Below are 27720 nucleotides of genomic sequence, written 5' to 3' on the forward strand. Positions count from 1 at the left end.
GGGTTATTGTTTTGCTTCCCTTTCTAATGTTGAAAACATTTTAAAAGACCCCAAAAAAGAACCTAAATAAGATATAATAAAAATGGTTCATTCTTAAAGAACCCATTTAAACCATATTATAACTCAAAGACATCATCTTAGAATAGAGATTACAACATATAAAAAGTACCTGGAAGCGATTATAAAGACAATCTTTGTGTGAAATTTGCATGACAAACCAGGGAATATATTAGAGCCCAAATCTTCCAGGGTTCCTAGGATTTCTTGCTCAAGAAATATTGTAGAAAATCTTAACCATATCTTAACCAATCTTAACCATCTCAATAAACTGAGATCAAAACAAAGAGATGCTTAATTTCAAGTTCCAAACTACAAAATCTGGGCCTTCAAATATATCTTATACAACATGACAGAGTGCTAGAATATTAATATTATAAGGAGATTTGGGTATAGTTTAGCCAAACAAAAGGCATCTGACAGAACCTTCAACATTGAATCCTTCTGCCATTCTGGAGTATTTTTAGTGACAAGGAGCTTAGTTACAGAATTAGCTATTCCAATCTTGATAAAAAACAATTCTTCAAAGTTCATTTCTATTGATCCAAAATTCACACTTCCCAGGAACTTTGACACTAGTAACTTTGACCCAGGTTCTAATTTTACCCATTAACATTACAATAGTCCTCCCTTACCCATGGGGTAACTTAACCCCCATGGATGCCTGAAAGCACAGATAGGATAAAACTCCACATTTACTATGTTCTTTCCTATACATACATACCTATGATAAAACTTAATTTATAAATTAGGCACAGCAATATATTCACAATGATAACTAATAATGGAATAGAACAATTATAACAATATACTATAGTAAAAATGTGAATGTGGTCTTTCCCTCTCAAAATATCTTTTAGTCCTATACTCACCCTGCTTATGATGTGAAGTGATAAAATGTCTATGTGATGAGATGAAGTGAGGTGAAGGACAGAGGCAGGGTGACGTAGTGCTAGGCTAGTGGTGGCTTTCTGACAAGACATCAGAAAGTCCATCTGTGTCTGGACTGCAGTTGACTACGGGTAACTGAAGCCACAGAAAGCAAAACTGGGGCAGAGGTGGGGGGTGCCTACTGTATACAGAATGAGACAACTAATCTTTTATGTCACAATCGTCCAACTATCCAAACACATGTACATCACTACTAAGTGTGGTCCTATAATAGGGTTGTCGCCTTCCTAGGTTGTCACCTTTCTAGATAGGAAATTTCAGCTGTTGTCTTACTGGTGTCCATCATGCTGGGAATGGCTTCTAGCTGCAGGTAGATGGCATTAATATTCTAGATTTATAAGGTCATAAGCAACTCAAGCTCCCAGTTCTTTTTCAAATGAACTGCTGCTGAGCTATAACTCCCCTCTCCTGAATTTCTCAAGTTGGCCTACAAAAGCTTGACATAGGACTTTACATATACCCCTCTTAAATTTAACTCAAAATGTTTAGTCTGTCATTCCAAAAATATGCTAATTAGGGAAAAAAGAGGATAAGGTAATACGCCCCATTAGCTTGATCACCTCTTGCAAGTTGTAAGCAACCAGCCCTTCACACTAAAAAAGAAAATTTCTTTCTTGGTTCTGAACTGTGTTCTGGATGGTTGGGGTTTCTGGTTAATTCATCTCCATCTCAGTAGTGAGTTTCTGTCACTTTATATGATACGTACATTCATTCTGTTATGCACATTCATTCTGTAGTTAATGCACATTAATGTTAATGCACATTCATTCTCTAGCCTCAGCAAAAGGCTGGGGTAGGGGGATGGAGGTAATGGATAGGATCCTTCTCTAGCTCCATTCTTAAGATGAATAGCATGACTCCCTAGATGGGAAAACTTCCAGCAGTACTTGGTGGCCTGTCCGCTGAGCCAGTAGCTTAATTCCCAGAGAGCACAAATACAAGAAGAGTATTTTGCTAAAACTACTCCATCCCTCTGGAGGAATGAGAGCATATAAACATATGGTTTCAAAAATGCTTAACAATTATAGGATTGATACAGCTAAAAAGGCACCTTAGGAATACATTATAAAGAAAAAGAAACTGAGGCCCAGAGAGAGACAATGACTGACCAAATATCACGTGGCTAATCTATTTGCCATTTAGTGGAGACACACTTGCAAAACCTCTTTTAAAAGAGTGACAAGAGCTAGTGTTTTTGAAACACTCGGCATTATTCTAAATGCTTTATGTACTATTCCTTTTTTTTCATTATGACTTCATCAAAATACAGAACCTAATTTCTAAGAGTCAGAATTAGCATACAGATTCTAAAAAAGCTGTACATAATAAATGCTTTATAAACCATCCCTTCCCTAATCCTTTCATTTAGGCTGTGAATCCTAGGGGAAGGAGGGGTGGAAACCATACACTGGGTGTGTATGCAAACAGTTACAACATGCAAGAGGTTTACCTCAGTTCCTGAAGCAGAAGCTATTTAGAACTGGTCTATAACTTTGCTGCCCAGGCAGTCTGAGAACAAGAAGGCAAACTCTACCCACACACTAATCCAGGGTAAGTCATTGAGCCTCAGCTTCCACATCTCAAAATGAAGCAAATCCTCTGCCCTGCTAATCACCCAGGAACAGAAGAGAACAGTCTGATAAGGGAAAGTATTCTACAGACTTTCAAGCTCTATGGTCAGTATTTTTTATTTTTATAACTATGTTCCAGCCCCAGACTTTTCACCAGCAAACATGTGGGAAAATACAGTGTTTTAAGAGGAAACCCAGAGGCAAAGACACCCTTGCAAACTCACACCAAACACCTTCTGAGAAAGTCCAAGAAGCTTGTGTCGTAGGTTTTCAGCACCACCGTGAGATCCTTGGAATCCGGGTATCTTTTTTTCCCCCTGTTGTTGGTCATATTTTTAGGAAAACCTTTGGAATCTTTAGAGATACAACATTCTGTGTTTAGTTCCATGTGTTAATATACATTAGTCACATCAAGCTGTTCACTCAACCATGCTGTTTCTTGGAGGGGTCTTTGCAGCTCTAGATCTGTCACACTAGCCCCCTCCTCCACACACAAACACATGACTTCCATCTCAGATGGAAAGAGTCATATATAGATTATGCAATGAATGCAATTAACCTTTACAAATAATTTTCCCCCATTCAATATGTTCTGAGCCTCCTTCCCACCTCCCCAAACCAAATGGCTTAACCTTAACCAGGGTACAATAATAATTATAATGAATAATAATAATAATAAAATAAATCTGAAGTGACAAAAACACTCAGCTCTGAACAAAAAAAGGTATTGTCTATTCTTGGATTATCTATGCCCTTGCTCCTTTCCCACTAACCCAATAAAATAAGAATATGGAAGTATAATAAGAAAGTCATTGTAGGAGAGTCATCTGCTTTCAGAACCCTTTTATAAGCCACACAAGCAAATCAATCTCATTACTTTTTTATAGCCACATCAAAATTCTGTCCATAAATTAGAATGATTAAACTTGGTTTGTTGCTTAAGATACAGCTTGGAAATGACTTCTTTCAGTTATTTTTATTGATTAAAACTCTCACCAAATGTATTTATCATGCCTGGAAAGAAGTCCTGGAGATGGCTCCAGAGGTTTCCCTAGAATATTCTATGCAGTGCTTTGAAGGTGAGGTCACTCATCTGGACATCATGTTCAGAAAAGTTATGCATGTTTAGAAAAAGTGACCACTTATGCTCACACCTTGTAAATTTGCATATGGATAGATGTGAATATACACACACAGTTTACACATTGTACTGACTCCTCACAAAAACTCAGTGGGATTCACATGCCATATTCTAGGAGGTGCATAATGAAGCCCTTCTATTACTTTTGTAATCAGTGCAACATGTGGGGCCTGAAAAAGAACATCTGCTCACACTGAATTCCTAGAAGAGACCACGAATTTGTATATGTGTGTATAGACAAACATGGGTATGTATATTTACAGACATAAAAATGAGCTGGGGATATTGCATAGGGCATAGGTACTGTGAACTCCTACAGAACTCCTACAAACCCCTTTTCCTTTTTGACTATGACACCAGTGCTCCCATTGGATCCTACGTTGCTCTTTTACAAAAGACTGGATATTCAGGCTCACAGGCATAAATGACAGCTCCTAAAGTAATCACTACGTAATTGTTTTTCTTGTACATGTTTCCCTCACCTCTCTGACACTCCCCCATATTTAATAAATCTTTATTTCTCCATCCCCTTCCTGTGACCTGGAACACCTAAATATCTTACTGCCTTTGAAGCAACATCATTTTGCTGCTAACAGGGGGTGTAAACTACAAGTAGCTGGGGGTTGAGGAGCTGTTGGCAGCCCAAATCTGGGGAAGGGAGAGTCAAGAGTTGAGGTGAACTGCTTCTCAAACTTATCAAAAGAATCACAAAGATCGTTCGCCAAAAACATAACAGACTCTTCCACCCCACCTCAAATCTGCTATATCATAGGTTACACAGGAAGATCATAAAATTTAGCATTTTTGTCATGTCTCCAACTGATTCTTATAATCAGATAAAGTTTGGGCAATGCTGAAGAAGATGCCCATCCCGATAAAGCCCTTTCTTATGCAGGAATTGAAGTCATGTGGATATTGCTACCAAAACCACATCATTATTCTAAAGCCTCACTGATGATAAAAACCATTTTCTCTATGAACCAGACCCTCTTACCAAGATGCCCTATATCCCTTTACTTTCAGAAGGACACTGAAAGTATAATCTTAAATTTAGTGTTATAGGCTTAAGATATAGCTCTTCCCACAATGCCTTTGGCAAGAGGGAACAACAATATCCTCTTTTTTTCCCCTAAATCCTTTGAAATCCAGAAGGTTAAATTAGAAGTGATGAATGCTAAAAGCATATCTGGAATTAAAAGACCAGTTGCATTGTTCTATGTATGTTACAAACAAGTCAGCTGGATCTTCCTGCCTCCCATCAGACTACTCTAGAAGAAGGGTTAGTGCATGGACACTGTTCAAAGGCAGCCAGGATGCTGACTGTGCCCAAACGGAAGGTTTTGAAGCTCCAACCATGACTACAAGATGATGTCTCAACGATTTAACCATTAGAATGGCAAGGGACTAACCAATCAGAAATGATGATAGCTTTGGTACTGAAACAGGGTCATGGAGGCCTCTCTGCTTGCCAGGGCTTAAACTTTTAGTTTCTAGATAATGGTGAGTCCAACGGGTCCTGGGAAAGGGGCCAGGGAACCTGTAGCTGTGGAAGGGGCTTTTTACCAAATGGTGCAGAAGTAGCTTACATTTTAATCCCCACATGACTGAACCAATGTATACTGACTGACCATCAACAGGACTAAAACCTTTTTGTCCAGGAATTCCCCCATCAGGGTATTTTTAACTCTTTTATTGATAGGACAAGCTGTGGGAAGAAAGTAAGAGATTTGCCCCATTTTGAAGGCACTCGAGTGGAAATAAGAGGTGAAAGGGCTAGGAACGATGGCGATTCCACAACCAATAGAAGCCTCGAAACTATCCTGATGAGACTGGCTGGTCAAAAATGTCATTCCAGATGGTGCAGAGCCCGTATCTGTGTCTATCTCATGTCTGGCTTCATTCCACTTGGCCAAACTTCTAGTCACTATGGATTTTTCTACATAATAAACCCTTAGGTTTTTGTGGGTCTTTGAAAGGATTTTAGATATGGGACTGACTTTATCTATTTGTACATAATGCTCTGGAAGCCCTGCCTCCTTGGACCTTGTTGATCTGCCTTCAGTCTCACAGCACCAGTCAAATAGAAAGGCAGAGGATCAGAAAATCCAGAGCCTGGGAACTATGATGGGGGGTGGGCAGCATGGGGCCATGGAGGAGGCTTAATTCCAGCAATTATGTAACTGTCCTATACATAACTGGCAAGTCGCAACATGTGCACAGCCAAACTGTTCTAACAGCCTTTATTTACCCATTTTATAGCAAAGTTGTGATGATTCTGGCATAGAAAAGATTTGGAGGATTGAGAGATTTTTCAGCAGGAAAGAATGATGTTTCAATAATCATAAAATGTAGCAAAGAAATTTCCCACTATTCTTAGAAAGAAGCTTCTGTTCTTTGATTTCCCTGCACAGTACATTGAAAGGGCAAGCTGCTTGCAGAAGCAAGGAGACTTTACAGGAAAGGGCATCATTATAGGCTTTGAAGTTTCCATTTCTGCTGATCTTCTGAGCAGGAACCTGGTCATTTTTATGCCAAGACCTCCTTTCCAATGTGACTTCCCCATCCCATTTCCATCGTGCTTTCTGGAATCACTTTTCAGCAACGTTTTCCTTTTCTAGCAGAAGTTCCTAATCACAGGTTGCCTTTGGGATGGGCCCAGCGCAAGAGCACTGAATGATGTTTAGGTGTGGGGGGTACCTCCAAGGTCTATGAGACTTCATCATCACAATTGGAGAAAGAGCATTAGACCTGGGACTTACCAAAGAATGTCTGTCTCCTGGAAGCCGTCTGAATGAAGTGGGTTGGTGGCAGGCCCAGCACCTTCAACAAGTACAATGCAGTGGGTTCACTCTTGTGGAGTCACACATTAGAGCTGGATGGGACTTTGGCCAAATTTTGCTTCTACAGATAAGGATCCGGATCCGGGTATATTAAGTGATAACCTCAAGCCAATGAGAAAAAGGCCCAGAGCATAGGTCTTCTGACGCCTAATTTAGGGCTCTTAGAGTATCCTGAGCATCAATATCAGTCATGTTATTCTAAATAAGCATTAAGACCAACTGGAGGTAGCCAACTTTTAATGGCGGCCAGATCTCAGTGTCAGAATAAATAAACCATTGTATGTGCTGACTACCCTTGAATTAAGGAATGACATACCCCAACTCTGAGAAGTGGAAATCACCAGATGAGTATCAGTCTACTATATGAGAAAAGAAATGTGCACCACTTACTTATTCACCTTTACCCACTGCAGCCTATAGGGATACACAGAGACAGAGCACAGGTGTCATCCTCAGCCCTGGGTTACCTATCCTTGCAGCTGGGTTCCCAGCCACATCCATGCACAACCCTATCCTCCTCCTCCTCCGCAGTCTCAGTGACACTGAGATGAGGAGGAAGCTGAATCAGTTCTGGGCCAAGGGGACCTCAACCCAGATCCCATACTTCCCCGTTCTTCTTGGTATTAGAAACAGGATTGGTTCAAGAACGCTTCATTAAATCATTCGTCATCAACCTTAGAAGCCAAGTACTCTGATCATCTCATTTTAGAGTGGTCCAGAAGGGGGAACTGACTTGCCCAATAGAAAGAGCTCAGACTAGGCTCCATTTTCCTGATTCCCAGGCCAGTGTTCATTCCATCATAGATATCATTTATAACTACTATCACCTAAATTATGTTAATACTTATTAGTTTCAATCATGAAATGAAACTATGTTTAATAATTCTCAAGTTTATGTGTGTGTTTCTCTGACCAGCTATTACTTTGAGTCGATCTAGAAAATAGAAATTTGGGATGGATAGACAGATAAACAGATATTAGATAATTAGGGAGACTAACATACACATACACACACGCCTATGTATATATGTATACATATGTATATATATATATATGTGTGTATATATACATATGGAGAAAGGGAAATTAGATCTTTGTTCATAGTCAAAATATCTAAAATATGAAATTTCTAATTTTTAGGGCTATTTTCTCCTGTTTTGTCTAATTTAGCTCCATAACACGATGCTTTTAAGAATACATAATAAATCATCATACAATGAGTCTTTTTTTAATATTATATTAGTCACCACACAGTACATCATTAGATTTTGAGGTAGTGTTCCATGATTCATTGTTTGCTTATAACACACAGTGCTCCATGCAATCCATACCCTCCTTAATACCCATCACGAGGCTTATACATCCCCCCCATACCCCTCCCTTCTAAAACCCTCAATTTGTTTCCCAGAGTCCATAGTCTCTCATGGTTCATCTCCCACTCTGATTTCCCTCTCTTCATTTTCCCCTTCCTTTTCCTAGTGTCCTCCATGCTAATCCTTATGTTCCACAAGTAAGTGAAACCATATGATAACTGACTTTCTCAGTTTGACTTAGTGAGTCTTGGAAAGACTTCTTATTGGAAGATATTCTTTCCAGAAAGCTGGGATAGTGAATGACTACTGACTGAACAATACATAGATTTGGATAGGTGTTATCTCTGGTTTTTACGTATTTCTGAGTACATTTGAAAGACTGGTATAATAGTTTAATTTTAAAATGTCACTATTCTAGCAGAAAGAGAAATTAAGAAAACAATTGCACCAAAATACTAAAATATCTAAGAATAAACTTAACCAAAGAGATAAAAGATGAAAAAATGCTTAACATCACTAGCCATCAGGGAATTACAAATCAAAGCCACAATGAGATACCACCTTACATCAGTTAGAATGGCAAAAATTAACAAAACAGAAACAACAAATGTTGGTTGAGGATGCGGAGAAAGGGGAACCATTTTACACTGTTAGTGGAATGCAAGCTAGTTCTGTTTCCAACTCTGGAAAACAGTATGGAGGTTCTTCAAGATGTTAAAAATAGAGCTACCCTACGACCCAGCAATTGCACTTTTAGATATTTACCCCAAAGATACAAATGTAGTGAAAAGAAGGGGCACATGCACACCAATGTTCATAGCAGCAAAGTCCACAATAGCCAAACTGCGGAAGAAGCCCAGATGCCCTTCAACAGATGAATGGATAAAGAAGATGTGATTCTATTTACATATGTGTGTGTGTGTGTGTGTGTGTCACATTGGAATATTACTCAACCATCAGAAAGGATGAATATATACCATTTGCATCAACATGGATGGAACTGGAAAGGAATATGCTGAGGGAAATGAGTCAAGCAGAGAAAGACAATTATTATGGTTTCACTCGTATGTGAAACATTAGCAACAGCATGGAGGACCATAGGGGAAGGGAGGGAAATCTGAAGGAGGAGAAATTAGAGATGGAGACAAACCATGAGAGACTATGGACCCTGGGAAACAAACTGAGGGTTTCAGAGAGTAGGGTCATTGGGGGATAGGGTAACAGGGTGATGGGTTTAAGGAGGGCACGTGTTGTGATGAGCACTGGGTGTTACATGCAACTAATGGATCATTGAACACTACATCAAAAACTAATGATGTACTATACAGTGCTAACTAAACATAAAAAAAAAAAAGAAAGACCTGTACTCTAAAAACTCTAAAACACTGATGAAAGACATTGAAAACAATACAAACAAATGGAAAAATATTCCATGTTCAAAGATTAGGAGAATAAATACTGTTAAATATATGTGTGTGTTTGTGTGTGTGTGTGTGTATCTTATACTATCCAAAGCAATATATAATTTAATGTAATCATTATCAAAATACAAACAGCATTTTCACAAAATTAAAACAAATAATCCCAAAATTTATATGGAACTGCAAAAGACCCCAAATAGGAAAAGCAGTCTTGAAAAAGAAGAACAAAACTGGACATCTCACAATACCAGATTTTGAGATAAACTATAAAGGTATAGTAATCAAAACAGTACAGTGCTAGTGCAAAAATAGTCACATGGATCAAAGGAACCAAATAGAAAGCCCAGAAATAAACCTATGACTATATGGTCAATTAATCTTTGATAAAAGAGGCAAGAATATGCAATGGAAAAAAGACAGGATTATACCAGTGAACAAAGATATTTGGACTATGAACAAAAATCTAATTTCTCTCTCTCTCTCTCTCTCTCTCTCTATATATATATATATATATATACATATACACATATTTATTTATATATTCTATATGTGTAAGTATATGTAGTATATATTTATGTTAGTCTTCTTAATTATCTATCTAATTTCTACCTATTATCTATCTATGCATCGATACATCCCAAATTCCCATTTTCTAGATCGACTCAAATGGTGTTAAGAAAACTGGACAGCAACATGCAAAAGAATGAAAATGCATCACTTTCTTACACCATACACAAAAACACTTAAAATGGATTAAACCTAATGTGAGATCTGAACCCATAAAAATCCTAGAAAAGAGCATAAGCAGTAATTTCTCTGACATCAGCCATAGCAACATTTTTCTAGATCTGTCTCCTAAGGCAAGGGAAATAAAAGCAAAAATAAACTGCTGGGACTACATCAGAATAAGATACTTCTTGCACAGCAAAGGAAACAATCAACAAAACTGAAAGACAATCTCCCAAATAAGAAAAGATATTTGTAAAGGACATATCTAATAAAGTGTTAGTATCCAAAATAGATGAAGAATTTACACAACTCAACATCTAGAAAATAAATAATCCAATTAAGAATGGACAGAAGACATAAATAGATATTTTTCCAAAGAAGACATACAGATGATCAACAGTTACATGAAAAGATACTCAATATCACTCATCATCAGGGAAATGCAAATAAAATCCACAATGAGATGTTACCTCACACCTGTCAGAATGGCTAAAATAAAACACACAAGAAACAACAACTGTTGGCAAGGATGTAGAGAAAAAGGAATACTCGTGTACTGTTGGAGAGAATGCAAGCTGGTGCAGCCACTCTGGAAAACAGTATGGAGGTTCCTCAAAAGATTAAAAACATAATTACCATATGATCCAGTAATTCCATTACTGGGTATTTACCCAAAGAATACAAAGGCACTAATTTGAAAAGATAAACACACCCCTATGTTTATTGCAGCATTATTTACAATAGCCAAATTATGGAAACAACCCAAGTTGTCCATCAATAGATGAATGGATAAAGATGCGGGGTGTGTGTGTGTGTGTGTGTGTGTGTGTATTTAGAGAGAGAGATGTATATATATAAGAAGATGTGGTGCATATATATATTATGGTATATATATGGATGTGGTATACATACATATACAAAGATGTGGTGTGTATATATAGATGTGGTATACAGAATATTACTCAGCTACAAAACAGAATGAAATCCTGCCACTTGCAACAACATGGATGGATTTACAGAATATAATGCTAAGTCAGAAAAACACAATATAAACAGAATATATGAACAGAATATAAAGCTAAGTCAGTCAGATAAACACAAATACCATACGGCTTCACTTATACTCAGAATTTTAAAAACAAAACAAATGAGCGAAGATAAATGAGGAAAAAAAAAAAACAGACTCTTAATTATAAAGAACAGGTGGTTACCAGAAGGGAGGTGAATGAAGGATGGGCGAACTAGATGAGGGGAATTAAGAATACACTTATAGCATGGAGGACAAGGGGTGTTAGAGAGGAGAAGGGAGTTGGGGTAAATTGGAAAGGGAGGTGAATCATGAGAGACTATGGACTCTGAAAAACAGTCTGAGGGATTTGAGGTGGCGGGGTGGGGGGGAGGTTGGGGTACCAGGTGGTGGGTATTATAGAGGACACGGATTGCATGGAGCACTGGGTGTGGTGAAAAAATAATGAATACTGTTATGCTGAAAATAAATAAATTAATTAAAAAAAGAATACACTTATCAGGGTGCCTGTGTGGCTCAGTTGGTTAAGCATACAACTCTTGAATTTGGCTCAGGATGTAAGCTCAGGGTCATCAGATGGAGCCCTATGTTGGGCTCCATGCTGGGCATGGAGCTTGCTTAAGATTCTCTCTCTCGGGGCACTTGGGTGGCTCAGTGGTTTAAAGCTTCTGCCTTCGGCTCAGGTCATGATCCCAGGGTCCTGAGATCGAGCCGCACATCGGGCTCACTGCTCAGTGGGGAGCCTGCTTCCCTTCCTCTCTCTCTGCCTGCCTCTCTGCCTACTTGTGATCTCTGTCTGTCAAATAAATAAATAAAATCTTTAAAAAAAAAAAATTCTCTCTCTCTCCCTCTGCCCCTCCCCATCCCACCCACCCTCAATTCATGCTTGCAAGTACTTTCTCTCCCAAATAAATAAATAAATAAATAAATAAGGAATACACTTCTCATGTTGAGCACTGAGTAATCTATAGAATTACTGAGTCATTACACCTGAAACTAATATATCACTGTATGTTAATTATATAAGATTTTTGAAATGATTAAACAATAAAAACAAATAGAAATAAAAAAATAAAATGTCACTTTCATAATATGGTGGAAGTTTCATCCTCTGCAACTACTTAAATGTATGATAAAAATGTTTGATGTTAAGGCAAAAGTGTATAGAGGTGCACGTAATTCCAAAGATACTTTTAGGGAACATCCAACAACAACAAAAAAGCACACGGGCCACTGCCCTACAACGACTGTGATGCAGCCCAGTGTTTGGGAGGGCAAGCTATGTACTATCCTGTAGCACTTCAGCCCTCCCCTCACCTCCATGATGCAGGCCAGCTGCTCCACTTCATTCTCCCCAGGGAACAGAGGGTATCCGGTGTACAGCTCAGCCATGATGCAGCCCAGGCTCCACATATCAATGGCCATGTTGTAGGGATGGCCCAGGATCACCTCTGGGGATCTATAGAACCGGCTTTGGATGTAGGTGTACACTGGGAAAGAAAGAGAACCAGCATGTAAAATCCTTCTCTCCAAAACACACTTCTCCAGTATACCTTCTCAGGTGAAGGTCGAGGATAACTAAGACTCCCCTCCCCTTTTCACTCTCTAGGCTTTGCAGGGAGATGAAAATACAGCTGACCAGCACTACTTCTTTTTTTTTTTTTTTAAGATTTTATTTATTTATTTGACAGAGAGATCACAAGTAGGCAGAGAGGCAGGCAGAGAGAGGGTGGGGGGGAGGGGAGCAGGCTCCCCGCTGAGCAGAGAGCCCGATGTGGGGCTAGATCCCAAGACGCTGGGATCATGACCTGAGCCAAAGGCAGAAGCTTTAACCCACTGAGCCTCCCAGGAGCCCCTGACCAGCACTTCTGAGTCAAGGTACATGTATAATCTCATCAAATCTTCACAGCAACCTGATTATCATATGGTGTTACTATGCTCACTTTATTGGTCAGAACTCTTAACATAGGCATTGTTCTAGGGAAGGACATTTAAGTCAATGAAACTGTATTAAAAGAGGAAACAGATTAATATAAAGCTAAATTTTCAAACTATCATGTTAATTTTGGGTAGCTATCTTCTGGAAGTATTGTGATTTGGCAAGGAAAGAGTCATAGTAAAATGGAAAAAGAAACATGCAAAATGTGTACACTCCTAGTGTGTCTTCAGTATATCGTGTGCATTGTGTTGTATAACATATAGGAGGAAGGGGCCCCAGAGTCTCAACAGATGAAGCCATACAGAAGACAGTATGGTGGGGAGCCTAGATTTTTCAGAGGTGAGAGAAACAGGACACTATAGTTACCTTCGCAAGCTAACATTCTTTACCTAGATGCTGGCAGGGCAAGGATTCTGTAGTCACTTCTCTGTTGTTTGGATTGGTTACAGTAAAAAACAACAATTTTGTGATTTAAAACAAAGTAAAGATATAACAAAAATGACATTTACATGTTGCCTATGTACAAAATGTATTTGATGTACCTTGCAATCAAAGGACATATATACCCAGCATAACTTTGAAAAATAGATTTAATGGACACTCCTATAATCCTTAACGTGTGGGTGGCTCAGTCAGGTAAGAAACATGCCTTTGGCTCAGGTCATGATCCCAGGGCCTGGGATCCAGTCCCTCATTGGGCTCCCTGCTCAGCAGGGAGCCTGCTTCTCCCTCTCCCTCTGCCTGCCACTCTCCCTGCTTGTGCTCTCTCCCTCTCTCTCTGTCAAATAAATAAATAAAATCTTAAAAGAGAAATCTTTACCATGTGCCAGGCACTATTCCAAGTGCTTTATAGAAAGCAACTCTCAGTCTTTCAACAATCCTGTGAAGCAGGTGCTATTACTGTCCCCATCTTACAATGAGAAAACTGGGGCATACAAAGATTCAGGAAATTATCAAGGTCATTCAGTGATAAGTGGCAGAGCTGGGATTTGAACTCAGACCGTTCAAGTCTAGTATCCATACTCTATACAGCCTCATGGTTAAAATAAAGATAAAGGGAACGCAAAAGATACAGAAAGGGGGAAATGACTCTCTGTAAGCAAGGACAGGATCATTACACATTCTGTTCGGAGCATCCAGGCAGCCAAGGCAAGAGGCTGCACAGCTTTCATGGCTGAGAAGAGTAAGCAGATGGGTACTCTGAGGGAGGCAGCCTGTTTTATAGCTGGAATTTCTTATGGGTTCCATACATAAAAGACAAACGTGTGTCTTCAAAAGTAGTACTGCAGAATATGTGGAAACAACCATCTGGTAGTCTTTTCTTTGGCCTCAGGAGGCTTCCTCTGACATGCCCTGCCACCTTGAAGGCGGGTCCCAAGCCCCTCTTTGCTATGCTCCTAGCACAGTCTGCCCATACGCATAATCACTGTACATGCTACCTTCATATCTTTGTTTCTTCCACTGAACTGTAAGCAATCAGAGCACAGGGCATGTTTGGTTTTTTTTTGTTCCTGTAACCAGAATGGTAACAGACCTAGAGAAGATACTCCATCAGCGTTTATTAAATGGTACATGCTCTTGCCATCAAACTTGGTAGAAGTCAAAAGAAGAGGCACTTAAATCAAGTTCAGTGATGTTTGTGCAAGTGTACTCCAACGCTGTTTTCTGCATTCTAGCTTGGGAGAAAATATAGTCTTGAGAGCTTGGGTCCGTGAACCCCAAACCTCAGAATCCCTGTGTGTTCTACAGTGCAAACTGCTGGGATCTCCCCCAGAAATTTAGATTCAGTACGTCTGGGGTGAGACCCTGGGAGCTGTAAGTTTTCAGAGGCCTCTAGTAATTTAGATGCACATCTAGTTAGTTTCGGGGGTCAGGGCTCTGGGGTAATTCCAGATACAGAATTTAAGAGCTGCAAAGGACCCTTGTAGAATTTGAGTCCAATCTTCTCATTTTATAGATGAGGAGACTTAGGTTCAGAGAAGTGAAACACCGTGTTCAAAATCACACCAGCAATTGTTATGGCTGAGCCCATACTAGTTCCCAGGTGACCCCACATCAGAAGTGGTCCTTCAGTAAGTGAAAGAAATCACAATAGGAAAATTCAGAAAGGGATCAGAATGGGCCTACCTTTCTGGTGTTCATAACAACTTGATCCAAAGTCAATTACTTTAACAGAGACTTGGCCCTTTTGGTATAACACTATATTCTCCTAGAGAGGAGGAGAAAGACAGATGTCAGGTTTTAATAATGTTGCTCTACACACGCTACTTACCAAAATGCCTACCATCCTCTGGGACCCAGTTCAAAACGTGACTAGCTCCAAGCTGGCCTCCTTCCACATCTCCAGACCCCATGTTCTCCCCGCTCCTCTGACCCCATTCAATCTGTGGTCTGTACCTCTTATTTTGACCCAGCATTGGCTGTCTGGAAGTATTTCTTTTGAACATATTTTGTCTCCTTCCCCATAGAGAATGTGTAACTCCTGAACCCCATTTTTATCTCCTTAGCACCTGACTCTATCTCTTGCTTGCATAAGGCCTTAGAAATATCATTGACTAAATCTAATGTTTCCAGTAAATGTTCCTCCAACATACCGATATGTCAATAATGGATTAAAAAAAAGGCAATAATTTATTTTGAGTTGTGATTCTTTCACTGACTTTGGGGAAAATGTGAAACCAGGTTCCCCAGAGAGCTGTGGTTAAGGAAGCATAGCCCCTGGGCTTTCTGAACACAAGGGTGTACTACCTAGGGCTGTAGTTTAAAGTAAAAGTCATGTTTTCACAGTTCTCAATATCAGATGAATTGACTATCATGAGTATCAGATGAATTAGTTGTTTACTGAGTCCCTTAACTTTCTAGATATGACCCAGCAGGCCAGGTCTGAAGCCTCTGGCACCACAAATCAAACTTAGTCCATATTCCTTTCCTAAAGAATATCTATATTAACTGGAAGACTTCAATCAGCCCAAGTCTGTAAAAAGCAGACATTACCAGTGTGTCTCCAGACCAATGCAAAGGTTCCATAACTGAATGGCATAGGCCTTCCCATCATTTTAATAGAATATAGCTCTAGAGAGGGGATCGATGCATCAAGCCATAGCAGCTCATCAAAACTATCCTTTGAGTCAATAACTCCTGGAATCTTTTTTAAAAAATTTTTAAATTCAATTAATTTACATATAGTCTATTATTCATTTCCAAAGTAGAGTTCATTGCCTCATCAGTTGTGTATAACACCCAGTGCTCATTATATGAAGTGCCCTCCTTAATGCCCATCACCCAGCTACTGCATTCCCCTACACCCCACCCCTCCAGCAGCCCTCAGTTTCCTATATTAAGAGTCTGTAATGATTTGTTCCCCTCTCTAATTTTTCTCGTTTTATTTTTCCCTCCTTCCCCTATGCTCATCTGTTCTGTCTCTTGAATTTCACATTGAATGAAATCATATAATTGTCTTTCTCTGATTGACTTATTTCACTTAGCATACACCCTCTGGTTTCTTCATCCACATAATTGCAAATGGGAAGACTTCATTTCTTTGATGCCTGAGTAATATCTACTGTATATATAAACCACATCTTCTTTATCCATTCATCTGTCAATGGACATCTGGACTCTTTTTCCATGTTTGGCTATTGTGGACACTGCTGTTCTAAACATTGGGGTGCAGATGTCCCTTCACAACACTACATTTGCATCTTTGAATAACCCCCCGATTCTTGATCTACCATCACCAAGCACTCTCCTGGTTGCATGCACACTTTTCTACTGGGTATGTATATTCTAGTTTACTATTTCTCAAAGAAATCCACTATGTCATGTGAATTTCCTTGCTTAGGGTCAGTCTTCTAAGCCCAAAACCATGGATGTAGTGACCTTTTGAAGCAACAAAGCTGAGGATTAGGTACTTGAATGTGTAGAATAAAACAATGTATCACCAGTCTTGTGAGACCCCACCAGTAAGTCCTGAGAGAACATCTCTATCTTGTTAATATTGGATTGTAAAAATACCCCAAATTTGCCCAATGAGTTACAGTTTTTTAAAAATATATATATTGTTTTGGTATGGAGGTTCCTCAAAAAGTTAACTGTGGAAAGAGCCAAGTTGCCCTTCAATAGATGAATGGATAAAGAAGATATGGTCCATTTATACAATGGAATATTATGCCTCCATCAGAAATGATGAATACCCAACTCTTGTATCAACATGGATAGGACTGGAGGAGATTATGCTGAGTAAAATAAGTCAAGCAGAGAGAGTCAATTATCATATGGTTTCACTTACTTGTGGAGCATGAGGAATAACACGGAGGACATTGTAAGAAGGAGGCGAGAAGTAAGTTGGGGGATATTGGAGGGGTAGACAAACCATGAGAGACTGTGGACTCTGAGAAACAAACTGAGGGTTTTGGTGGGGAGAGGGTTGAGGAGTTGGGTGACCCCGGTGGTGAGTATTAAGGAGAGCATGTATTGCATTGGAGCACTGGGTGTGGTGCACAAACAATGAATCTTGGAACACTGAAAAAAATTAAATAAAAAAAAATAGATTTACCCTATAATCCACCACTGGGTATTTACCCCAAAATACAAAACACTAATTCAAAGGGATGTATGCACTCCTATGTTTATAGCAGCATTATTTACAATAACCAAATTATGGAAGCAGCCCAAGAGTCCATCAACTGATGAATGGATAAAGAAAAGGTGGGAGATATATATATAGATACACACACACACACACACACACACACACACACACACACTAGAACATTATTCAGCCATAAAAAAGAATGAAATCTTGCCATTTGAAACAATGTGGATGGAGCTAGAGAGCATAATACTAAAGGAAATAAGTGAGATGAAGAAAAATACCATATGATTTCACTCACATGTGGAATTTAAGAACCAAAGCAAAAAAACGAGAGGAAGAAAGAGACAAACCAAGATGTTTTTTAACAGACTCTTAACCACAGAAAACAAACTGATAGCTATCAGATGGAGGTGGGTGCAGGGATGGGGGTAATAGATGATGGGGATTAGAGAGTACATTTATGATGAGCATCAGTGTGGTATGGAAATGTTGGAGTCACTATATTGTACACCTGAAACTGATATAATGCTGTATAAACTATACAGGAACAGAAAACAGTAAAAAATTAACGGTTTCAGGGAGCATGAGGAGAAGGGAGGGAATGAAGAAAATTTAAGGGATATTTACATATTTGTGAGAGCCATGTTGTTTTTGGAACCAGCTCCTGATTGCCTACTTCACACCCTTATCCCTTCCCCCTAGCTACCTCCCCGCACTCCTCAAGTCTGCAGTCATTAACCCTTCTAACAAGCATTTATTTGTTGCCTACCATTACTATTGCCAGGTACCATGACAGATCCTGGGAATTAAATGGTGAGAAGACATGGTCCCTGACCTTGGGGGAGTTTGCAGTCAGCGGAAGATAAAGAAAGCATCCCTACATAGCAACAAGAGCAATAATAGAGCTAAGAATAGAACACTAGCAGGACATGTGGGAAGGGCACGTCATTTGGAGCAAAGGATTTGCTGTACCCTAGGACCAACTCAGAGTACAGTGGATAAAGTCAGGGTTTGGTACAGAGGTTCTCCATCTACCCACATAACATATGTCTCTGAACACCCCTAAGCCCCCTGTAGGAAAGCCCTCAGACCTTCCTGCTCCCATCTGTCTTGATGATAAACCATTGCCCTGATCATGATAAAGCATTGTCCTGATATCTGCCCCTTAGTCTTCATTGCAGTGTTCTTGGATTACACAACATAAAAACATAACTCCTTGGCTCCCACCCTGGAGCCTTGGCCATGATGGCTTCCCAGTTACCACTAAAGAACAGAATGGGGCGAACCATTTCTGAGGGCGGAAACCCACTCCCTTGGCAGGACAGAGCTTATACTCACAGGCTTGAGATCACAGTGAATAATTTTCTCTACATAAAGCATTTGCAAACACTTCAAGACAGAGAGGGTGAAACGCCGAACTATCGACAGACTGAAGCCTTGAAAGCTGTTATTCTTCATCAACTCATATAGGTTGATTCTGAAAAAGGGAGAGAAAGTGAGGTGTGTGTATCAGTGCAGAAGACATACTGCTGAGTTTGAGCCTACAAGCAATCCCATATCACCTGGTTTCCCTCTGGGAGTAGGCAAGCCTCAGACCAGAGGCAGGGCTTTCCATGTCCTACATACTCAACTTTTCCTATGATTCTTGGGGGACCCAAGAATCACTGTGCTGGCCTCTCAGATGTCCCCTTGTTTCTTATGTAGCAATATCATTTAACCACTTTGTTACACATGTGGGTGTTAAAAGGTTGGGCCAAACTTCTGAGATATTCGTAGTTTCTCAGGCCCTTCAAAGAGATCCAGGAATTCCACCACCCAAACAAGTGGCTACTCCTACCCCCCGAGCTAATAAGGCTATCTAAAACATCTAAAGGTTCCTGATGGTAAGGGGATAAGAGAGTGGGCAGGTGGGGGTTAAGGCAAATGGAGAAACCCTACCCTATCTCAAGTGAGCCTGGATGCTTGGTCCCATCCAACTGTAGCCTTGCAGAAATGATTTACTCTTGCTAGATTATCCTAAATTTTCTAGACAGGCAGAAGCCTACACTATTGTATAAAAAACCTTTTATATTATGTGAGATCCGATGACTTACAAATATTGGAAACAAATGCAAAGCATTTTAACAAGAAAAACGGTTCTGTGGGCTATCAGTTTGGGACTCTGCAAACTGTTAAGATGGGAAGAGGAGGGAAAGAAGGGCACAGCCCAGAGACAGCTCTGCGTCAACTTCTTCCCGGTTTCCCCCGATCTTCCATCTGTAAGCCTTCTGGAACTCCGGAAGTATTTAGGAAGCCATTTATTCTTGAGGAGTACAGGGGAGATGTGAAGCTCTAGCCTCGTCCTGACTACCTGTGTGACCTTGGGAAACTCCTAACCTCTCTGGTCTTTGGATTCTCCCTCTGCACTCCTGTCCCTCCTCACTTCTCAAAGCTCTTTTAAATACAATGATATCTGACTGTGACTGTGAGTAATGGTCTAGAAAGGCATCCTGGCTTGTTCATTTCGACAGAAGAGAGATAATTCACCTCTGCATACTGGAAAGTGGACCACATTTTGTAGTCATCAGAGGTGCTGAGAAAAGTATCAATGTTCCTTCTGATTCAAATTTCCCTGGTTCCTAGAATTTTACTAACAGCAGTGGTGTCATGGGAGCACCAAGCTACCAGCTCAGTGAATCCCATAATACTGAGCCCCTTGAGAGTCTACCCTAATTATGCCCCTTTGCTAAATTCTTTCTGGGTTTTTGGTTTTGTTCAAATTATGGAAGATGATCTTCTCAGAGAGACAAGTAATTAAACTAGCATGCCCTTCCAATTAGCACACCCTTCTGGCTCCAATATTCAGAAAGGTGATGCTAATCTATTTCAGTCAGATTCTGTTTCCTGACCAAAAATATCTGCTCCTATCCTGATTTGCTCAAAATCAAAGTCCTCCCACCCCACCCCTGGGAACACTAGCTGCCTGCTCCCTTGGGTTCCAAACTCAGCACCACAGGATTATAAAGCCAGTGAGTGGGGACATGGTGGCATGGGATAATCCCTTTCAATATATTTCTGTTTTAGTCTTGAGGAAAGAGGACTTGTATTGGTTATGTCACCCAGTTTGGCACCCAGAACTGAGGCAGCACATCCTGAGTATGCTGGCAGGCGACAGATGTGACTGAGGGATGGGGTGAGATGGACAGCTTTGTGTCAGCTCCATTGGCTCCTTGCCCGTCGTGTCCACTCTAGTCCTCAAAAGCCCACATCTAGAAAAACCTAGTGTTCTGACCTCGAAGTTTCTCTTCTGTCACCTTAAGCAACTTTTCAAAAGAAAATAAATTAAAAGAAAAAGCAGCTGACCCCAGGAGTTCAAAGGAGATGCAGAGATGATTGCGAAAATAGAAAAAGTCCTTCATGTGCACCACATTGTGGGTGTTGTCTTTGTCCTTCCTTCTGAGAGCTTCCAGGATCTTCAGCTCCACCAGGGCCTGGTGGTGAAATCTGAAGTGGCAGGGGAGTGGCAGGGGAGTGGCAGGGGAGTGGCAGGGGAGTGGCAGGGGAGTGGCAGGGAGGATAGGGAATGGGGACAGAATTCACAGAGTCACGTCATACTGCGGCAGTTAGCCCCTTCCTCCAGCCCCTCCCCATCGCCCCAACAAGAGTCCAGGGGGTGCGGGTAGAAAGCACTAAAAGCATCATATTCTTGCCTCCTCTTTGCCCCATTGTGGAATCAGATAATTAGAGAAAGAGGAAAGGACAAGGAAGATCAGAGAAAAAGGCAGAGTCAGGAAGGATTGGCATTGTGACGGGGCCAGAATCATGTAGACCACCCCTCCCATGGCCCAGGCCGTCTACCAAACCACACCTCTTCTTGTTCCTGATGATTTTCAAGGCCACCAACTCATTGTTTTTGTGATCCAAGCACTTGGCCACCTGTCCAAAGGACCCTTTCCCGATCATCTCCAAAACCTCATAGCGGTAGGCAATGTGGTCATGCAGGACCTGCAGAAGCCAGACCAGGGTAAGGAACAGAGCCGTAGGCTTTGGGGCATCCCTGATAGTGGTGTCCCTGTGTCAGGCCCTGGTTTACCCCTGGGGGAACTTTCTGAACTGCACCAGGTGTTTGTGCAACTCCCAACCTCCTCTCCTTACTGTTGCATTGGTCAGGTGACTGCTCAGATCCCAGGCTACCAATGTGGCGTCAGGAAGGTCCCACAAGGCCCTATCCATGTCAGGCAGTGCAAAGAACATTGGATGGTCTTTAGAAAACTTGGGTTCAGGGCACCTGGGTGGCTCAGTGGGTTAAAGCCTCTGCCTTCGGCTCAGGTCATGGTCCCAGGGTCTTGGGATCGAGCCCCGCATCGGGCTCTCTGCTTGGCAGGGAGCCTGCTTCCTCCCCTTTCTCTCTGCCTGCCTCTCTGCCTACCTGTGACCTCTGTCTGTCAAATGAATAAATAAAATCTTTAAAAAAAAAAAAAAAGAAAGAAAAGAAAACTTGGGTTCTAGGGATGCCTGGATGGCTCCGTCGGTTAAGTGTCTGCCTTGGGCTCAGGTCATGATCTCAGGGTCCTGGGATCGAGTCCCACATCAGGCTCCTTGCTCAATGGGGAAACTGTTTCTCCCTCTGTCTGTCTCTCCTCCAGCTTGTACTCACTCTTTCAGACAAATAAGTAATAATAATAAAATCTTTAAAAATAAAAAATTTTAACTGGGTTCTAGTCCCAGTCCTGCTATCATCTCTGGTTGGTGGGAACCAACCCACCTATGTGGGAACCTGTAAAGTTAAGATGAGTGAACAAAGTAGTTCTAAGGTCCCTTTCAGTTTGGATATTTCATAATTCTTGAATGCAGCTGAGCAGCAGCCTCAGTTTGGGGAAAGTTCTATTTCAGACACTGGGTGTGTCTCCAGCAATCAAACAAGGTTTCCTGTCTGTTCTGCCTCTTCCTGGTCAGATCTGGTTCTCCTCTTGACTTACCCAGATTTAATTCTGATGTGAGAGTTAGCAGTACAGAACTTGAACCTTTCTGAACTAAGAGGAGAAAGATTTTCCAAGAGCCAGAGTCACCCATGCCCCTCCATGGGCTGGGAGCTAGAGAACAGGTGTTTATTCAAAGCAACAGGAAATTTTTAATTAAAAACTTTATCTCCATATCTTCAGACAAGTCACTTTCCCACTCTGAATTGAGTGCCCTCATCAGGCAGCCTAGGACTGAAGGTCCTAGATAACAACCTCTAATGCCTTCTAGTTCTGAGAATCTCTGATTTCCAGTTTTGCCCTCAGGAATTTGGGAGAGGTGAAAGACATGTGTTTGTGCACAAGTCCTCAGGGTGTGTTTGTGATCCCATGCTGCTGGTTCATTTATACAGCAAGAATCAGGATCATGCACATCAACAGGTATGTTACTAATACGTGGACGTGGATTGCCCTACTTGCAAAAGTTTGTCGTGACAATGTACAGGGAAAGGGCAACGGACAAGTTCTGCACATGTTGGCATAAAGGTATTTTGCATGGGTCACCAGCTTGGCTGTATCATAATTATTCATCTACATGTCAACTTTGACATTGATTGCTATTACTTGAGGCCAGCAACGAGGTTGTACTCATTTCTGTAGTTCCTTTTATATTTCCAGAGTCTGGCACATGCTCAAGTGTATGATAGGTTCTCAAACAAGTATTCAGCTAATAATGGCTGACAGAATGGAAATGAGAATGCAGTTGTGCTGCTTGTTTGGGAATTTGGCATGCGTTGGAATGAAATGGAGATGGAGATTTTGATTATGCAGTGAGCATGCATTATCCCCGTGCCTGCCTCCACCAGTAACATTGCTCCCTAATATTTGAGACAGAGGAACTGAACTGCAGTGAATTAATATAAAGGTACTGCTGACATTGCTGGGGAATTTCCCAGAGATCCTACGCCCAGGTGGGGTCGGGGTGGAGGAGCTAAAGGTGTCCAGATGAACTGGAACTAAGGTTTGCATTGGAGATTCTTAACCAAGGATCCCTTAACAATCCACTCCTCTTTGAAACTTTATGTATGTTCAGGATGCCTTTTCTAGGATGAGGACTTATAGCACATATCAGACTCCCAAAGGGATCCTTGGCCTAAAAATGTTGAGAACCAGGGCACTAGATGGAGAATCTGTGCCAGAAATTCTAAAGCCTTCCTTCTCAGAGTGTGACCCAAGGACCAGCAGTGTGGGCATTGCCTGGAAACTTCTGAAAAAGGCAATATCTCAGACTCCACCCCACACCTGCTGTATAAAAATCCACATTTTTAACAAGATCTCTAGGGGAATTGTGTGCATAGGAAAGCTTGAGACACATGGCTCTAATTACTCCTAAGAAATATGTTCTTCTCTGAAGCCATCGAAGACCAATCTTGTCTTCTTTAAATGTAACCACATTGTGAGGAAATGTCCAGAGGAGGAAATTCCCAGCAGCCTATAACTGGTGGACTAAGCATCATCCATTTTCAGAAGTGGAAATTGCTTTCTGAAGCATAAGAGACACTTCCCACTGCCCAGATTTTGCCTTCAGGCTGATAAGAGGCACTGTCCTGGTCAACCCCAGAGATGCAATCAGAAGAGGAGAAGGAGAGATCCCCTTCCCAGGATCCATCTCTGGGAAATTGAAAGGAGTCAAAGACTGGGTGCCAGGGACTACAGTGACAAGAACTTTTTTTGGTTGTGGAGAAATGGCGTTTAAAATGAAATAGAAAGAGGTCCATGTGTGGGAGTGTATGGAGGAGACAAAAAAGAGGATGTTGTGGAGACTGCATTTTTCCCCTGGAGTCTGGCTCTTCCAATGGGTACAAGGTTATGCAGAAAAAGAATCTGTGGGAATTTGCTCGGGATGCAAGCCTGTTCCCCAAATACTCTTGGAGAAAAATCAGTACTCTGTTAGCAGAGTAGTTTGTATATTAATTGCATGTTTTCCCATTTTTAAACATGACATTTCTTTGGTTTAGCACCTACTAGAATCCTTCAGGATGCCTAGTTTGAGATGTATCATCACCAAATGTTATTTCAAAAAAAAAAAAGAAAAAAACCCCACACTTTTTTTTTTCTTTCCAGACTACTTCCTGTCCCTGAGCCCCACGCCCCTGGAGTTACCACCACATATTTCTCCATCACCTTTATATAGGAGCCGTGTTCATCATCAAAACTCGTTTTGCTGAACTTCTCAGGAGTCACGTGGAGCTTCTCTGCTTCAAGCCCCAGGAACCACAGCTCCGTGTAGCCCAGGATTTCACTTTGCTCATATGAAGATAGCTCGTTCTTAAAAAACTTAAGAGCCTCTGTGTGAAAGACGCTATAGTTGTCAGTTAAGGCAATGTGGGGATTTGCCCAGGGTCTTGATGATGGCACGCCTTCTAGCTCATGAGCCAGTCACTCCTGCCCTCAACTAGGTGGCTTCCTAAGGACCACATGTCTCGAATCTCACAGGGAGAAATGTAAAGGATAAATGTTAAGGTGTTGTGCTGATTTCAACAAATCAGGAGGGAAACACAAAGGAAAGGAAAGAGAGAATTTAGCCCCCAAAAGCTATGGGTTGCAGCAGCATGGGTAAAAATTTCAGGAGGTAAAGCTGGTGTCAACAGTAGTATGAAACTACTGGCAGCAGTTTCCAAGTTGATATGGTTTGGGGCTACACAGTTTTTCCCAAGAGGGTTTGCAAACTACAATGTCCTCAAGGGCCAGGCAGGTTACTAAAGTGCAACTTTAAAGGCCCAGGAGGTATTACCCGCTCAAATCTGCAGCTCAGACTGCAAGGAAGAAACTTGTGTTTACTCTTCTCCACCCTCTTCTGGCCAGCCCCCATCAGGTGTTTGGTGTTTGGTTTGGCAGCAGGTGGGGTGGGGTTCAAACTTTAAGGAGTTAAATTGGAGAGTGCTGAGAGAGAGCCCTGAGGATTGGGAGTGGGAGGGGAAGGCACCATGTTATTTGACAAACTGCTGAAGAGTTGGAGAAAGAACTGCCAGGAGGAAGAAAGACATGAGAGACAAGACCTGTGTCAGTCATGTGAAAGCTACGTAAGGCATATTCTTAGCCCAGAAGACAGAACCAAGACCTAAGACAGCAAGGAAGCAGGTATGAGCTCTGTTAAGGCAGAACTAGCTCAAGATTGAAGTGGTCTCCTTGTGGGTAGTTCCTCAGATTGTTTAAGAAGAGGAAGGACGACTTAAAGGCTGTGGGTAGAAGAGCTCCAAGCGTAAGATAGTGTTGGCAAAGTGGGTGTTGGTTTTCTTTCTTTGAATTCTAATAGGGGATGCATCGCTGAACCTTGTGAGGAGTTGGAGTCCTGGCCAAAAACTATGAGTGCTCTTTCAGGCCCAACAATAGGTAATTGTAAAGGCTTCCTGGCAGGGTTCATGGGTAAGCTGCCCTCCCCATACCAGCACTGGTGCAGAGCCAGTGCATGAAATCTCTGAGAAGTTGCAGTCAAGGGCTCAGGTTCCCCTAAGCAACCATGCACTTATGCACATCTACATTTCTAACCCAGGAGCCCCTATTCAGATGCCTTCCTCAGATACTTCTGCCAAGACCTCCTTATCAAGAGGAGGAAGTGAGACATCAAGACAGTTGCCCTACTCTGACTCAGTACTCTGTACATTTCCACTCTGAACCCTTCCCCTCCACCTCTCCCTCCCTCTCCTGCATAAAATGACAGGAGGCTTGTTCAGCTGCCTAGGCAGTGAACGCTGACTGAGCTCATACATCTGACCTGGAGTGATGCCAGTCCACAGGGAAAATGTAACACTGAGGAGCTGGTGTTTTCCCCTGTAAGTGATGAGAAGTAAGTGATCACAGTAAGTGATGAGAAGCTTACTGTTACTTTCATTTTGGCTTGTTGTCTTAGTTGACTTCTCCAACACCTCGAAGCTTAGCCCTCTCTGGTTCAGCTCAGCTCAGGACAACTTGACCATCTAGAATCAACCCCCTATACCCTGCTACTTCCCAAAAGACATACCTGCCGCTGTCAGAGGCACCTTGTGCTTTCTTGGTGGTTTCTCCTCTGGCTTGGGATCTTCGGCTTTAATGCTTGAATGAAAAGGCATTTCTGAAGCCTTGAGCTCAGAGGCTGGCATCTGATTGTGACTTTGATTCTCCTGTCCAGACAAAGAGACTTGAAATAAAGTACTGATTAGACTTTTGGGTGTCACAAACCATTGATTAGTCCAAGAACACCCACATCCAGCCAGATTCTTCTCCTAGCTTTCCAGGGAGAAAATGATAGTCATCAGACATTAGGTTTTCTCAGTCCTTCTCTCAAAGGAAGTATCTGTCTGACACACATTATTCTCTGTGAGGCCATTCTCAATACCTTATGCAGTTGATAGCCCCAGTGACCTCTTACTCCAGGAAAAAATTGGAATAGTTTTTTTTACTACTGCTCTTAAGAAGGCCATTTCCTAACGAGATAAAGTGATTTGCCCAAGTGCACAAACTCTTCAACTTTTGTGTTTGTAATACCTCTTTAATTTGGCACGTTCTTATGCTCTTTCTTTTTGGTCCTTCCATCAAAAAATATAGGAGACATTGGAGGAAAACAATCATTTCATATGCTTCTACCATTTATATACCAGACATTTCATTCTTCTTTCCCTCAATGAATCCTCAGGACAACCTTATGGAGAGCCCATTTTATAGATAAAAGAAAGTCAATGATTTATTTGCTAGGTTTACATTCATTGTAGAGTAAGAACGGGACGAGAACCCAACTCTTCAGGTGACATTGTGCTTTTCCCACCATCCTCAGCCTTTCTAAACTTGGTTCCGGACCAGACTCTTTGACCTGCCTGCTCAGGGCCATGTCCATTGCCCTGTACTCACCTGATACAGGAGGGGTGGCTTTAGCAAGACTTTGTTGCTGATGCGTGGGAAGTTAACCATGTTCTTCTTCCCCTTGGTATCCACAAAAGGGAGTGAAGCAATGCTGGTGTTTGGATTCTATATAAGGAGAGAGTGGATAAGATGCAGAAGCCTCAGGCAAGAAATCTATGTTTCCAGGTAGTCATTTCTCCCAGCTCCCCTGCTAGAGCAAGAATGAGTCTGAACCAAATCCAGATCTAAATCTATTTTCAAAGCTCTTGTAGAGAAAAGCAGAGTGGTCAAGCAGATGAGCTCTGGGTTTGAATCCCTGCTCCAC

At 41.4% G+C, this 27720-nt stretch overlaps 1 protein-coding gene across 2 annotated transcripts in view; it reads right to left on the reverse strand.

Moving 5' to 3' along the window:
* Positions 1-26674, reverse strand: part of DYRK4 (dual specificity tyrosine phosphorylation regulated kinase 4) — a 28202-nt gene extending 1528 nt beyond the window's left edge. For both annotated transcript variants that reach the window (XM_059403775.1, XM_059403774.1), the window contains exons 1-9: positions 26542-26674; positions 24705-24868; positions 21431-21567; positions 20926-21066; positions 18922-19060; positions 15117-15198; positions 12368-12540; positions 6480-6540; positions 2804-2933 (exon numbers count right to left, since the gene is read on the reverse strand). In XM_059403775.1, the coding sequence (XP_059259758.1) occupies positions 2804-2933; positions 6480-6540; positions 12368-12540; positions 15117-15198; positions 18922-19060; positions 20926-21066; positions 21431-21567; positions 24705-24868; positions 26542-26659 (1145 nt within the window). In that variant the 5' untranslated portion in view covers positions 26660-26674. The remainder of the gene's footprint in view (positions 1-2803; positions 2934-6479; positions 6541-12367; positions 12541-15116; positions 15199-18921; positions 19061-20925; positions 21067-21430; positions 21568-24704; positions 24869-26541) is intronic.
* Positions 26675-27720: the final 1046 nt, after the last annotated feature.

This window comes from Mustela nigripes, chromosome 6 (assembly GCF_022355385.1).
Source record: "Mustela nigripes isolate SB6536 chromosome 6, MUSNIG.SB6536, whole genome shotgun sequence".
Lineage (NCBI taxonomy): Eukaryota > Metazoa > Chordata > Mammalia > Carnivora > Mustelidae > Mustela > Mustela nigripes.